General features: G+C 44.1%; 1 protein-coding gene across 3 annotated transcripts in view; it reads right to left on the bottom strand.

Moving 5' to 3' along the window:
- The window catches only part of AGAP1 (ArfGAP with GTPase domain, ankyrin repeat and PH domain 1), a 386,032-nt gene that overhangs the window by 300,339 nt on the left and 69,572 nt on the right, over positions 1 to 16,121 (bottom strand). Inside the window, exons 1-2 of one of the 3 annotated variants that reach the window (XM_067298698.1) lie at positions 1,315 to 1,690; positions 427 to 1,152 (exon numbers count right to left, since the gene is read on the bottom strand). The exons of the other annotated variants lie outside the window; for them this stretch is intronic. Coding sequence (XP_067154799.1) covers positions 427 to 1,152; positions 1,315 to 1,690 — 1,102 coding nt within the window. Of the gene's footprint in view, positions 1 to 426; positions 1,153 to 1,314; positions 1,691 to 16,121 lie in introns of those variants that run through there. 3 annotated transcript variants of the gene reach the window in all.

Below are 16,121 nucleotides of genomic sequence, written 5' to 3'. Positions count from 1 at the left end.
TCTTTCCAAAGGGAGAAATCCCAAGTGCTGCAAAGCACTCAGCCACCCACTAACCTATATATTATATATACATATACACACACACACACAGGAGCAACACAGCCTCACTCAGCTGTCCTAGCAGCCACGATGAACCACCTGGAGGGGTTTCCCATCCACAAGGCACACAGCTCAATCTGCCTCCATCATGACCATCAGGCTATGCACCTGAGAAGAAAGCGCCATCAAATATTTCAAAATACACAATATCCCCTACTGCGTAAAATGAATACACCAGATCACGTGCGCAGTGCAGCATCGCCCTCTCCTCAGTCAGCAAGGCACCATCCCTGCGCCCCGATTCGAACCCTCACAGCAAATACACCTGCTTGCTTCCCCCTCCACCAAACCTCCCGGATCACCAAAAAAAAAAAAAAGGGGGGGCACCTTTGTGAGGGGACCCGTTGATGCTCTCGGAGCTAGACTGCACATCCACGGTGGCTCTCCTGAGGCTGCTAAAATAAGCCCTGGACCTGGAGAAGCTACTCCGCGGGGACCGGCCGTGGGGGCTGCCGAAGGGGGTGGAGGTACCGTCCTTGCGGGCGAAGATGCCGCTGAAGAAGCGCAGCAGCCGGTGCTCGTGGGCGGCTGTGCCGCCGGCGGGGCCGTCCCGCCCCAGGCGCTCGGAGAGCCGCTGCAGGTCGCTGTTATCCAGGGTCCGGTTCTTGCTCTTGCTTCGCTCCCAGCGCTCCAGCTCGGAGAGCGGATCCGCCTTGCTCAGCACCTCGCCCACGTCCAGGGTGTTGCGCTTCTCGGGGACGGCGGCGGGCGGCTCGGGCGAGGCGGCGGGCGGCGAGGCCAGCGCTCCGGCCTCCTCGCTCGGCGGAGGGCCGGGCAGCGCAGGCAGGCAGCCCGAGCTGCTGTGCCGCCGCACCCGGGTGAGCGCCCTGATGCGCAGCAGCTCGCCGCCGCTCCAGTGCCTGAAGCTGAAGCTCCGCCGCAGCAGGCCCGGCTGCCGCCAGGGGCTCTGCCCCTGCTCCCCCAGCTGCAGAGCTTCGCCCGAGCGGCCTGCGGGCGAGCAGCGGGCCCCGAGCCCAGCATCCCCCCCAGGGGAGGCAGCCGTGGCTGCTGCCTGCTCTCCTGCCAGCTCTGCCGCAGCTCCGGCTTCAGCCCTGCCACAGGTGGCCACCACTGGCAGAGGCTCCCCACCGCCTGGGCACGGGCCCTGGCGAGGGGCGAGCGCAGCAGCGGCTTCCTCCGGCGAAGGGCTGCTCCTCGTCCCCTCCGCAGCGGCGGCGGCGCCCGGCTCCCGCGGCCGCCTGAAGGTCAGCTCGGCGGGGCAAGGCTGCGCCGCTCTCCGCGACACCTTGAGGCGGCCCAGCTCCAGCTGCCCGGTGCTGAGGGTCCTGAAGTTACGGAAGCCGCAGGGGCTGGGTACTCTGTCCTGCTCCTCGCTCTCCTCCTCGCCCTCCTCCTCCAGCAGCAGCAGCCGCCCGGCCCTGGTGAGGCTGGAGGAGCCCAGGGCTTGGCTCCCTCCCCGCCGCCCGTGCTGGGGCGGCTCCGGGCCGGGATGGCTCCCCTCCGGCCCCAGCAGCTCCTTCTTCACCATGGTCACGGAGATGCGGTAGACTGTTTTCCTCTGGGGGGTCCCTCGCTGCATCCTCTCTGGAGAGGCGGCGGCCGGCGGCTCGCTGCTGTCCAGAAGGTACATGTCTCCCTCCCCTCTCCTCCCTTCAGGCAGCAACGTTCAGCCCAGACATCGTACCTCGCCTGCCGCCGGGGCTGGAGGTATGGGAGACGTGCGCTTCTGGAGCTGCGAATTGATATGCAGGACCACAAGCCACTGCAATACCAAAAAAAAAAAAAAAAAAATCCTGTGTCACACCCCACTCGGGCCCCCCTTCCAAAGCGAAGTCACTGCTGCGCACCAGGCTTGCGGAAAGGTTACACGGTCCCCAGCCTCCGGTTCAGCAGCGGCAGCTCCGCTCCAGCTCTCCACCCCGCTCCTGCAACTCTCCCCGTGAACGTACCATGTCCATACAAGTAATAACCAGTCCTCTTGGCCCCTTCCGAAAATCCATCGGGGGACGATTTAATTCCATTCAGTAACGGCGTGCATCTTCCTGCAGATCCCGAAATGCATTGCTCAGGAGAAGCCAGGTCCAGTATTCAAGGGATTAGAGCAGCAGCAGCCTTCAATTTCATTGTTTACAGCAGGCTGCACGTTTGCGTATTTGGTGTCCTTTTTTGCAGAGTAAAGCTGATGAATATTCGTCCTCAGCTGAAACGAGAGCCGGACAACTCTAGCTCGGCAATCAGCTGCCCCGATGGGGCTCAAAGGGGGCTGTTTGCAAATGAAAATGCCCGCCGTTGCCAACCGCGGAGGGCGCAGGAGTAATCCGAGCCTCAGACTAACACCCTCTCCGAGGGCAAGCGGAGCACCACTGAGTCCCCCAACATCAGGAAACAGCAGATATTCCAGGAGTAGCAGAGCTCAGCCTCAAGCATCCGGAGCGCTCCTCAAGCGCCGGACTGGATCGCGCCCGCCTGCGGAACGGGGCTGGAACCGACGCTCCCGCCGCACAGCGGCGATGGCCGCGCGGGGCGCGGGCGCATCTCGGACAGCGTTCGAGTTGTGCGGGCCGTGGGAGAAAGGTTTGCTGTCGCTAAGCACAGGGGGAAGGAAAGTGTGTGTGTGGGGGGGGGGGGGGGCGCATCTTTTACACCCAGCTTATTCTTCCTCTTCCAAGCCTGCTTTCCAGAAACACACAACATAGCTAAGTTTAACACTTCCCACCCAACAATCCAAGGATTTATCCGGGCCAAAACAAGGGCAAAATAATGGGAAGCCCAAGAATTCTGATCGAGAGACTTGGACCTCATATGTGTTCGCAGTCAGCCATGCATCCCGAGGTCTAAGGTGCAGGATGGATCAAGGGTAACACTGCCTTTTTGGCACTGAAGAGTCAAAGCACCCAGAATTGATTTCTTTTCATCTGTGGCAACTGCGATTATTGTGAATAAATTTGTCAACCGTACCGCTTTGCATGAAACCATGTTGCTATGTGGTTAGTTGTGCAAAACTGTGACCTGCCATATCCTTCACAGTCATTGGTTTCAGCAGATCCTGGCTCTTCTAAAAAGCTGGAATACAGAAAGGAATGTGTATTCCTTCCACATCCAGGTTGCCAGATCTCAAATAGACCACATCAGTGGTACTGAAGCCATTAACTACTGCCTGGTGCCCATGTTAAAAAAAAAGAGAGTCAATAGTCAGGCATAATGACAGACACCAGAAGGTAGAAAATAAACAGGAATTATAGACCTTATTCCTAGTATGTTCTTTCAAAAGTCAAGCTTTAAAAACTAGCTTCAGCTGCTATGTACATCCCAAGCCTATAATCTACCATGTTTTACCAATGCTTCTAATGTTCAAAAACAGTAAATATTTAAAGAAGAGAAAAAAGAAACAACTCCAGCAGGAATGCAAGCCCAAAGCTGTGAAGGCAAGTTAGCCCTGGTACACCCCAGACCAGTACCCTGGTTCCTGACTAAAACACACGTCAGGCATGAGCTGGACTGGACATGTCTTCAGGACCATTTCCAGGTTTAGAGGTTATATTCTCACACTAGTTGCACCCAAGAGGCAAGGACACTGCGTTACAGCCACTATCTACAGTAGTTTACTGACCATGCCAGGATCCTACAGCACATGCTATGGATCCATTACCAGTTGAAACACAACAAACTACTGCTCTAACTCACCATCTCAAGGTATGACACGTTGTTGTTTCTAATTAACCCTGAATAATCAGCATTTATTATTTATCATTGCTCTGAGGTTCATACCACTAAATAGATTCGTGCGTACACCTTAAGCAGATACCTGACCAAAACCAACTGTGACTGTAAGGGGGGGTGGGGGGGGTGGAATCAGTCTGTAATCAGAAATACAAGAATTTTATACTAAAAAATAAGATACACTAAAAAGTGTATGAGTATTGAAATCTATCAATTAAATACCTAGGAACACTATACTTGAGATAATACAATGCAGTGTAGTAAAGCGACATTCACAGCACGCAAGAACTTGTTCACAGGACCCGCCAAACAAATCCACGCCGCCTTTTCCCGCGCACTTCTCTAGGAAAGCAGGCTTCTTGCTAGGAGTGGAATAATCCATTTTTCATCTGCCTCAGATGACAGGAGCCTTCAGAGGAACCCCTTTTAAGCACAGACAAATAGCCCGCACATTCCTGCGGTTCCCTCCAGCGCCTTCGTCCTCCTGCCCTCCCCGCACTGGTTGCGTCCCCGGTTGGTTAGGGGAGCACCCCGCTCTCCGTGCTCGCCCTCCTCCTGCTAGGGAAGCGTGGTACGATCGAACGCGCCGAATGGGACATGTGAATGGCTCCGGTCTGCATAAACATTTACTTACACATCTCCTAAATTTGCCAGCAGGTTGGGAATTTTTTCATTTTGGCACCTCCCCTGCTTCGCCAAGAGGCTGCGCTTTGGTTGGTAAACTATAATCTCGTGGATTGGGGCAACATTTGTGTTAGTCATCCGTTGGAGATACTGTAACAACTCCTCTATGCATAGTAAATCATATTCAAAGAGATTGCTCTGCTATTCAAGCTGACTACTCACCATAAATTATTCACCACCCACCAACCGAAGACTTCTTTTAAGGCAACCAACTTTGCTGGCATTCAAGAGACTATCATCTGCACGTCCTTTCTCTTCCCCATAAAATAGGGGAATTACCCCACCTTTAAGAAATCTGTCATTAGACTTCCTTACAACATTGACCCTCTCGTAGCAGCAGTGTATTTTACAGAATACTGGGTTTTACATTTAATATTTTTATAAGAGCTTCTAAGTTACCATGGAGGCACAGAACTGGCACATACTCTGCCATAATCCCAAATGCCTATAAAATACCTTAACTCAAGGTATCTTCCCCATAGCCCACACGCAATATTCGCCTCACAGTACTAATCCAGCTACAGACCCCCCCTCACAGAGGTCCCTCAGGAGCAGACTGAGGTCCAAGTTGTTCTAGCAGCAACAGTGCATTCCCTCCTGCCCTACTACTGGTCCCACCACGCGATAAGCACGGATCCGCTCCCATGACAGGACAAGTCCCACCGGCCCTGTGACCCGAGCAGCCAGAAGCGACTGCAGCCAACCCAAACAACTTGTCTGGCTCACAGCCCGCTCCTTGTGTCCTGAAGGGCCCTCAGCAGCCAGCTCCCATTCACCTTTTATTGTGCGGGCACCTGCAAGCAAAGAGCATGAAGCGCACATACAACAAACACGGGGCTTCTGGAAAGCATCACGTCTACCGCACGTGCAGAGTAGGAACTGATGACATTACGTATTGCTGTACTACCTTCTGCCAAGTACAAGAAACACCTCCAAAATATTGTGCTTGACCACGTCTTATTCTCTCTCCAGGTATTCATATCAAAAAAGCAGTATTGTGTAAGCTCCCATTCAACTTACCCCTATGGTGGTCATATTTGCCACTTTTCATCCTATTGCCAAGGTCAAACGTATCTACAAATACTTTTAAGATCCTCATCACTAACAAAAGCAAACCCCAGTGCATCTGTAAAAGTCTTCTGATCTTTCACATATAAAGCCGGCTAATTTTGCAATATTGGTAACAAACTACAGCAGAATCCAGGCTGACGACTTAAATGAAATGCGTACAACACGCTCCACACAACAGAAATCTTCTACTATAATTTAGAGTCTCACAATTTTCAGCAGTAGAAACCAGTAACTGGCTTTAATCCCCACTGTGGAACATGAGCAACACTGGTGTCTCAAATATATTTTTAAAATGCTTCAAACAGTCTTCATGGGGACTTCTGTCTTACCAGGCTGGCCTGCCTTTGAAACTGGAATGCAGCAATACCAGCTGCATCTGTAGTGAGACACTGTTCAAAGAGATTGCTCTCTTCATCATGCATCAAAAAAAACAAGCCACAAAAGAAAGTATCTAGATTGCAGGTGAAAACTAAGTTGATAAGTGCGTGAATGTAGCACTTATCGCTAGTGCAAACGCTTACCCTATTCTGAACAATATTCTTGAGTTTAGTTTCAGATCACTGCCGACTTTGAGTCACTAGCACACAGCACCGACTGCTGAACATGAACGACAGCAACAGACTACCAAATGGGGTGGAGAAGGGTCATTACTGCTAAACAGCTGTAAAGCAAGTTGACTTGAGAGCAGCTCACATTACTGATGCCAGTTTTATAAAACAATAAACAATTAAATCATTAAAAGTGATGTGAAATAGGCTTTGCATTTACTCTTTTCCCAAGGAATCTTCTCAAGAGTCTGGAAATAATTCTTGATTCTTAATTCTTTACAAGGATTTCACAGTCCACCAGCAGATTCCCCACCACCACCCTTTACACATAAAAACCCAGAAAAGAAAAAATATGGCATATATACACATAATATGTATGTATATATGTATGTATACACACACACACATATATATGTAGCATCTGATCATTAAAATTTCAATTCTGTAACAGACTTAATAGGTTAGCCTGCTCTGTTGAAAGCTTTAAGGGTGCACAACTCTTGTAACGCAGCTTGTTCATATGCCTATGTTTTGCTTTTTATTGGACAACTTGCACTCATTCAAATCACTGCTCTCTGTCTTTTCTTAAATAAACCTAGACCTAATTTAATGGTTTTTGCAAACTGCAGGTTAAAATCTAGACACAGTCTCATTTCAAGTTGTTGTTTCTTTTAATAAATTTTTTGAGGAAGAGAAAATTAGGTCACCTGAACAATGCTTACAATAATTCAGATTTGCTTTCACTTTTCTCTTCCAGATACGGACTGTTTTCCATCCGCTGTTTGTCATTACAGATCAGTGTACAACCAAGAAATACGAGAAGGCATCTGGATGAGAACAACGTTGTGCTGGAGGGTACTAGCAATGCACAGACCAAACTCGAGGCCTCTCGCAAGCCACAGGGTTTACATTAAGCCACTGATCTGTGTTCCTCTGTCACTATGCACTCGTCCATTAAAAGAGGACTGAATTCCCTACAGGCAATTCTTTACTAGGATGAAGAACAACAACATCTCACAACAACACAAAGAATAGGAGCTACCAGCAAGGAGTCATTTGCTATCAGCAATTATCTTATTGTTGGCACAGTGAAATTACATTCCTGTCCTTAAACACTGGCTGCTGAACAGGAAAGAGGAAAAGGGTAATGGGATGTGCCCTAAAATTACAACTCAACCATTAGTGTTTCTCTCACCAAAGCGGGAGGGGAGAGTTGCATGTCTGTGTTCAAAGCTGAGAAAACTCCCATGAAAAGGCCTTCAGCCATTGCCTGCGTCTCCGAGGCAGGTCACAGGACACCTAACTTCAGCTTCACCTGGTTAACTGCTCCAAGAAAAGCCAATGCAAAACCAACACATGGCAATATCACACAAATTCCCACGCGTGTAAGAAGCGCTCAACTTGGAAAGCTACAGCTGTTTTTAAGCAAAGGTCTTGGCACCTAAACAGAAATTCTGCAGACTGCAGCAGTGGTTCCTCATGAAAACTCAGAGTACTTTCAAACTTCAAGTGCCATCACTAATTTAGCGAGGTGATAGGTCCAACTGCAAGGTTATTACACCATATGGTATAATACAGTTTACAATACTTTTAATTTCTAAGTGCAGATTTTAGTACTTTCTCTTACTTAAACCATACCTACTTATGCATTTAATAGCCTAAAAGACTCATTTGATAGAATATACTGCTCCATAATATGGATACAATGGATGAAACTTCTTTGACTTGTAACCATGCATTAATGGTAAGTGAAATGGGAAAATGATTAAGAGTTAAATCAGTTATGATCTTTTTACCATCATACAGACTAAAGACTGTTTAAAAAAAAAAATCTGTTCCAATCAGTCTGCTTCAAGCAAACTCCAAACTGCATATAATTCTGCTGCCTGAATGTGGCATTTCATTACTGAAGTTTACTTAAAAGAACAGAAACAAAAAAAACTTATCAAAGTGAAAAAAGCACAAAAGTCTTCATTTTTTTGCATGACTAACACTATCCTTTTGATTTCTGTCCAGCTGCTGGAGTCATTACAATTAATATATTTTGCCTATTCATCTGCTTCTCGGCTTGAAGGAAAAAAAACCTGACTGCAGCTGGATCCCCACTGACTTAAATAGGAGAGCTCTACGTTATCTTCTCGCTAAACAAACAGACACTGAAAGCTCCATCTTCCCGCTGTAAGTAACGGGTGTTTTCAGAACATGCCATTTCTCTGACAGAAGAGTTGCAACCTGTCGCTGCTATAAGACAATCAAAGCAGCAGAGCGGACAAGATAAAAGGAAGCATAGAGACTATATTTAAGTCTATTAATACTTCAGGCCGAGACGCTGCAAGCGTGCAGTACCCCTGTGAGACACTAGAAACCTCCGGAGGCCTTTGGTATGGAGCGGCTGGTGTTAAAGCTGGCCCTGTTTTGCACGCTGCTACTTCTGTCACAGCACTGGCGCACTGGAGGTGGAAGGGCAAAACAGGCTTGTTCGCTACATCCAGTAAGAAGCTGTAGGTGAAACACGGGCTACCTGCGCAAAAACAAGTCAAATCACTACACCGCTTCACGCGCAAACACTAAACGCTAAAACCAAGACCTGCTAGAAATGCTCCCTGCCCCTGCAGTGTTAATGCTCAGTTATCTGCAGTTCAAGCTGCTCTTATGGGGAAGGAGCAAGAGCTGCTGCTCTTTGCAGCCTTGCAGTCAATTCACCTGATGATCCCCAAACTTGGCTTCCACTTTAATCCAATTCTTTTTATCCAAGCTGCTGGCACATATCACCTCTCCATAAGGATAACTGTAGAAGTATGAATGCTACAGCTTTAATTTGCTTTTAAGTCGGCTGTCAACATAAACTACATGATCTTTGCGCATTATTCCTTCCATCTCCAAAGACAGAACATTATAATGCAACCACTGACTCTTCTCAGACATCCAAAAGTGGCAGAAAGGCAAGCCCTACTTAGATAAATATTCAGAAAAGGATCAGCTGGTACAACCTGGAAGGACTGTATACACTCTGGAGGCCCTTTCAGCTACTGGTAGCCAACGATTCCAAAGTTTAAGAGTAAATTAGATGACTCACCTTTCTATACACCCAATGTGCCTCTATGGAGCTGTAACAGTAATCAAGGGTCACATACAATGTCACTTCAGAAACTCATTTTGAATACACAGTAAGTCTAAAAGTCACACCTCTCTCAATAAGAAATGCTATAAGCATCAAAAAAACCCTTTACCTGATTGTAGATATTGCGCACTTTTCTAAAAATTAAGTGCTTTTCAACTCAGACTTTCTTTCATTTCCTTTAATCCCTCTCTCAGGCACAGTTAAATATCCTGACAGGCAGCATCAACACTCAGTTGCAATCCCTCAGACTCGGGACTGCAACTTCTGCCTCTGACACATGGTGTTTCGATATCGCATGAAGCAGGAAAAATTTTCAGACAGCTGCTAGCTAACAAGTGTTGCTCATTTTTAGGCAGGTCACTTTTTCACCTCAAATCATTTAAACACTTGAAAGTGTCACAACTGCACTGCAATGAAAAAACTTCAAAAACTTCAAAACTTCAAGAAATCACTTTTGGCTACACTTTTACATAACAAAAAAAAATGGAAGCATGCGAATTTTTCATCAATGACACAATTAGCTGAATACTTAAAGTCACGTTACTATCTGCATGAAGGCTACACAGACTCCTAAAGTGTCATGAATTCAGAGACTTAGGCTTTTATGAAAGTTTACTACACTAAAAGCATGAACTTAAAACCCCAAATTAGAGGGATATGCTATGATGCCTGTTATTGAAGCGGTCATCTATTAACTGAATTGGACAGCATAAGAATGTAGTGACTAGTGATTGGGTCAAAATCTTACATGTTATGTAGGTATGCAACATTTCTCAGCAAAATTAAGGTTATTGCGTGTAGGCTATATTTGACTCCAGATTTATAAACTGTAAGCAAGAAGATTTGGAAAGCAAAGGACATGAACATAATATGGGGGGGTGGGGGGGATAGTCTGGTCTTATCTATAGGTAGCTATAGATAAACTCTTAGCTATAGTGCTTGTTCTAGAGGTATTGTTCTGAAAACAATATTTCATATTCCTAAACTGAATAGCTATAGGAAGAAGAGAGGCTTGAGGCTTTTCTATATGTATATATCAACTGCACCTGCACGCTTGTACCAAATCACACAAGCGTGCGGCTTAGACCTCTAACCCTCCAGTTACTATGTTTAACAAGCTACCTATGTATTACAGCAGACTTGCATTAAAAGTCTGCTTAATGCCATTTTGTAACCAAAGATAAATCATGAAGTCAGCAAAAGCTTGTAACGTTTGCCAAAATTGTTTAAAGTTTCTGTTTTAAAGACTGTAGTACAGTAGTAAAGATGATAATGTGAAATAAGCTTGCATAATAGTGTTTTCCAGCCATCCTGAAAGCAAACAAGCCAAAAGGGTTTTAGCAAATATCTACAACAGTGTAGATGCCGAAAACTACAGTGACCCAAGAGTCACTGAAGTACATAAAATACAGTGGTAAAACTAACTATGCAAATTAGCAAACCCCAACAAGTTCAGTTCATATGGGACTTGTCGAAGTACTTATTTATCTAGTACTTCCACCCAAACACCTACCTCTATCTTTACAGCTCTGCCACTCCTGCAGCTCTAGCTTCATTCTGCCTTCCATATATTATTTTGAGCAAGTCTTCCTCTTGTCCACCACAGCTCTCCTTTTCTTTGGCTTCAGTGAGTTACACAACATAGTATGAATATTCATATGCATTACAGAATTACTCACATTTTTGTAGCTAGCACATGTATCGCAGTGTACTCCAGGCGCAGCTACTGAAGAGAACAGAACTATTACCATGCATTGGGGAGAAGGAAAATAATTAGATGGGAAAATACTTCCAAAAACCACGCAGTGCGTTACTTGCTTTCTGCCACTTGCTCTGCGGGTGAGGCACTCGGCCCTCTATTTTGGCATGCCTCAGTTGTAAGCACACAGCTCCCTGCGCTCCTCTATCACAATTTTCTCAACAGTACAGCAAGGTCGGAGTGGAGAAACAAATCAAGTTACGAGTATCTGCTTAAGTGCACACTGTGATAATCTCCTCCAATACATCAGGCCGCATATGGTACTTCACCACAAAAAGCAATTTGAGATGCATGTTCTTCATAGCTGTTGAAGAGGTTGTGGGGCTGATTTGGCAGGCCTAAAACTGAGATGTGCTTAGATACGACAATATGGTGCACAGTTTTCAAACCCCCTTTAGACTGAAGGTGTGAAGATGTGAGAAAGCAATCCAGGAAGCTCAAGTGCCTCAACTGTGTCCTTCCAGACTTGCAAGCCTGAAACTAGACAGGTGGTAGAGGTCAGAGATCTACACAGGCACTACTAGGGGAAAAAAACCCTACAAGTGTTGATACACAAATCTACGCCAGCTGGAAAATACTATTCAGTACCCATACTCTAAGTAGTTTCAACATATTTATTCTTGTTCAGTCTGTATGTAATAGACAGATATTACTTATATAAGACTAAAATCTGAAGAACCCTATTTTCCAATGAATGACAGTTCTTACAGTAGCCTTTAAAACATACATTTCTCAATGTAATGTGCGCACACGTTCTCCCTTGTTGACATATACCATTTCACATACCACTTTTTACATCACATTGCCAATAAGCAACATTAAGATGGACAGTCGGGCTAACATCTGAAGACCTACCAAATCATTTCAACATAAAAGCCCCAATCTTTTATCACTTGGAAAGAACTGCCTGAAAGAGAAGCACTTATTAACCCAAAGATCATCAGGAACTGCAGCTCTTTCTATAAAAACAGACTAGACTAGTTTGGAAGGAGTCAGATAATTTTTGACACTCACTCTTTTACTGTACATGACAAGACCAAAGCAACGGGTCATTTTCTCCCTGCCCTCCGCTTCCTCTAGTCTTGCCCTCCCTCCAGTATTCAAATGGTTTCCATACCATTTCATTAACAGGATAAGAAAGTTTAACATAATTTTCTTTTTTGTGTGTGTGTTTGTAAGAAAAGAAAAAAAAAAAAAGAGATTGGAAAATTCACTTCCTTGCGTTTGCTGTTTTAGCTCCAAAGCTAAGCAACCCCAGCTGCTCAGGAAATACCATTCTAATGAACACATTATTGAACATGGAAGAATCAATCGAGATTTCTGTCAAAAATTTCGCATGCTGCAAACGGGCCAGAAATCAAATGGCTCTTACAAAACTATTCTCAGCCACACTTAGCAACTTCACCTTCACCTTGCAAAATTCAAGTACATGATTAAAACTATTTAAAAAAAATAAAATAAAAATCACACAAGTAAAAACTGAAGTTACAGAAATTTCAATGGGGAGATATGAGCTACTCTAACGCTTGACATAACGCTACTGTTTTCTGGATGGTGCACTTGCTCTGTAAAAACGAAAAATTGTAGATGAAAATTATTTCTTTTCAAATAGCACAGCATATTCATTTTGAGTGGTTTCATTTTATATTCTTTTTAGTGACACATTTGGTGGCAACACACAAAAAACAACATTGTCTGTATAAATGGACCACTTCAGCCTATTTTACTATAAATGCTTTGGGGGTTTCTCTTATTCATCTTACAGTGCTGAAGAATTCTCAGTTACCCAAATTCCTGCAGCTGCTAGGGACTATTCACTATAATTATGCTTAAGTAATTTCCCAGAACAGCTTTACTTTTTATTTAGAAATTTTGTAATTCAATGTAATGATGACACTCATCTGTCTTAAGAAAAAGACAAGGAGAGATCCTATAGGCATCTACATCTAATGGCAGGATACAGAGAAGACAGAATAGGACTCTGGGAGGTGCACGCTGAAAGGACGAGTTGCAACAAGGAAAGTCCCAATTAGATATTAGAAACAAAGATTTCACCATGACAGTAGTCAAATGCAAATCTGACCCACGGAATTTCCTTTTACAGTATCTGGAGTTGTTAATATATTGAGTATGGGATACCTGGCGTGGTTACTCAACTATACCTAGCAAAGGTGACACCTCCTATGAAAACTGCACACCTCCACAGGAAAAAGTTAGCGCACCATGAGCAAAAATACAATCAGCCAACAGGATATAGTTGACTGAACAGAAGAATATTTGAAATACCTACCATTTCTTTTCCCCCCAAGAGCATCAAGAAGCTAGAAAGTTCTATATAAAAACAAAAGAATATCAAAGAGTCTTTTCTACCCTCTACTGCTTCACTGTCCCCAAAAATTTTGTTTATGCAATGTCTACTACTAACTACCATGCTAACTTCATATTAACTGAGCCATATCCAGCCATTAAACTGCACTATGCCTCGACTACGCATCCAGTCTTTCATGTTAAACTCCGAGGGTGAAATCAAAACTAACAGCTAGGGCTTTTTCTTTCATGGCACAAGTAGGTTTAAAAGAGTGTATCCATTTACTAAACACAAAACATTAATGAATAGGTACTTTAGGAACTGCTTATAAAAGAATGATTTCTAAAAAGCCCAAGGTGTCTGAATGCCTTAACACGCACTATAAAAGCTAAACCTTTACTTCCACCATTGAAAAGCTTCCTAAGTATTAAAGTATCAGACACACCTAGACAAGGAAGTTAAGCAAACTTGTCAACACTGGCATTACTTAATTGTTCCACAGCTTGAGAAGCTGAGAAAATATTGTCTTTCTGTTATCACTAGCGCTTTGATGATTAGGAGTCAAACGTGAATCCCGAGCAAGATCCAGAACACTACAATGATGTGAGGAACACCACTGAAACATGAGCACGCAGATGTTCATCAACAGAATCTTACAGACTCGATTGCTGTGAAGTCACAAAAAGACCATGGGAAAGACATGCATGCATGCCGATAAGGTCTTAAGAAATGCTATTTAAGCAAAAGTTGTCATTATGACCAGACAAGGTATGACAACTCAGAACTGATTGCCTTTAAAGGTCTTCAAGTCTTTAGGCGGCATGCACAACGCAGAAGTTGTTATTCAAAGCAGCTGTCATCTACACTTTCACACAGATGCCGAGACCATGTCCAATATATTGCAGAGAGCATCTTCATTCAAAGGAGATCTTCACCTTCATCCATAGCTGTTTAATTTACCAATGTTATCACGAGGAAGAACTAAGGTACACGTAGACTGATCGTTATCTTGGAATTTTTCAGCATTAACTTTGTCAACTGTGTAGTCCTAAATAAAAGTCTGAAAACACACAGTACAAGATTTTTTTGTTCTCAGCTGATTTACATAACACACTATTACAAGGATAGTTCAGGCTATAGTTTTGCCACATTCTGCTCTACAAGAATTCAGTTACAGTAAGTAAAGTACATGGAGAAACAATGTCATGCCACCACCTAATTCTCTTGATACAATCACAGGCTTTCAGCTTCTTCCAGCAAGGTCAAACATCCAGGAACAGTTGAAGTTGCACAACACATTCTTTGTCAGGTCAAGGAGAACACACCCCAACTCTTGCTCTTCTGCACAAACACAGCATGCCACAGGCTCTAAAGTTAGTTACTCATTTTGAGTTTTACCTCCATTCCAACATTTGCACTCTATCAAACATCATCTAGTAGAATCACTCTAGTTTACACCATTTTCACACTATGTTTTAGTAATAACACTGCTTATTTTGATTACCCCAGTTATTTTTCATGAAACAATTTCTCTGTAGAAGAAAAGTTACTCTTTCAACACCATTTTTTTTCAAGTTAGAAGCATTTAATTCGCTCAATATTTCTATCAGAAGTAATTAATGCTTAAACCAGTTTACAAAATTCCTAAATGCTGCCAAGTAAACTGGAATATACATGGAACAGTTCTCACACTAGTGCCAGCAGCTCTGAACACAGGCCAGAGAAGCTATAGCTGATGACAAAAAGCCTCCTGTTAGAAAACAGTGCCATCACCATGCTCTATCTTGTTGCCTTCAAAGTATGGTCTCCAGGCTTACTTCCTTCATCGCACCATGTCATCTGTTATACCCAGATGTTATTCCTATGTTATAACATCTGTTATTCCTAAATGCATCCTCTAAAGGTGTATGGAGGTAAAGGTGTATAGCTTAGGCAAAATGACTTGTACTGAGATGGCTTCTGGCTGTCAGTGCCATGATCAGAAAGAGGATGGAAGCTAATCTTCACCAAGAATTTCTTTCACAGACTGCTACAGCATTTTTATCTTCGGTATATTTTCATGTCATCAGTCTGAGAACTTTGCAGAAGCTTCATATATGGATCTAGCCAACAAGGTTAAAAACAGGCAGAACACAATTCAAGATGAAGGACCAACCTTATGCAGATAATTGTCTTCCCTGTACCTGTAAAAGGAAGCACGCTAGATCTAAGGTAGTTCTTTGGCTTCATGTGAAAGAGGAGTAGTCACCGATTGGATACAACATCCCTTTCTTTCTTCCTAAATGTATTACCAGGAGAGGCCCAATCTTTAAAAAAAAAAAATCCAGCAAGTTTTCCAGATATATCATGTTTTTTCAAATTTATCAAGCAGGTAACTATTGAATGATGCCTCAATTTCCAATGAACATCAGTGTATTTTCTCATCTTTCAGTTGCATAGATCCTCAAATCTCCAACCTTTAATTATACACAGGAAATAATGTTAATGACTTAGAGGTTTACAAATGCTTGCCTTTTCACTTGGAAAACTGTATCTTCCTTCCTACAATCAGTACAAGTTTAACACATTTACCACAGGTTCAGAAAGTAGAAGCAATGCTAATTCAGTACAAGGGTTCTTTCAGACCAGCACCTCATTGATGATCCCACAGGTAACCTGGACAAATTTACAACTTCGACATCTGCCATACGATACGGCGCAGCAAGTGAATAAAGGATGCTGCAATGCAGACAACACAAAGAAACCATACTATGTACTACAGCATCTACAAACCTAGAAGCGTAACAGGACACATTTTGGTATCTTATATTCTGAGCTCTTCACAGATGGCTTAATCAACTGAAAATAAAT

This window comes from Apteryx mantelli, chromosome 6 (genome assembly GCF_036417845.1).
Source record: "Apteryx mantelli isolate bAptMan1 chromosome 6, bAptMan1.hap1, whole genome shotgun sequence".
Classification (NCBI taxonomy): domain Eukaryota; kingdom Metazoa; phylum Chordata; class Aves; order Apterygiformes; family Apterygidae; genus Apteryx; species Apteryx mantelli.
Note: the sequence above shows the minus strand (reverse complement) of the source record. Positions and strands in the feature narration are given on the sequence as shown.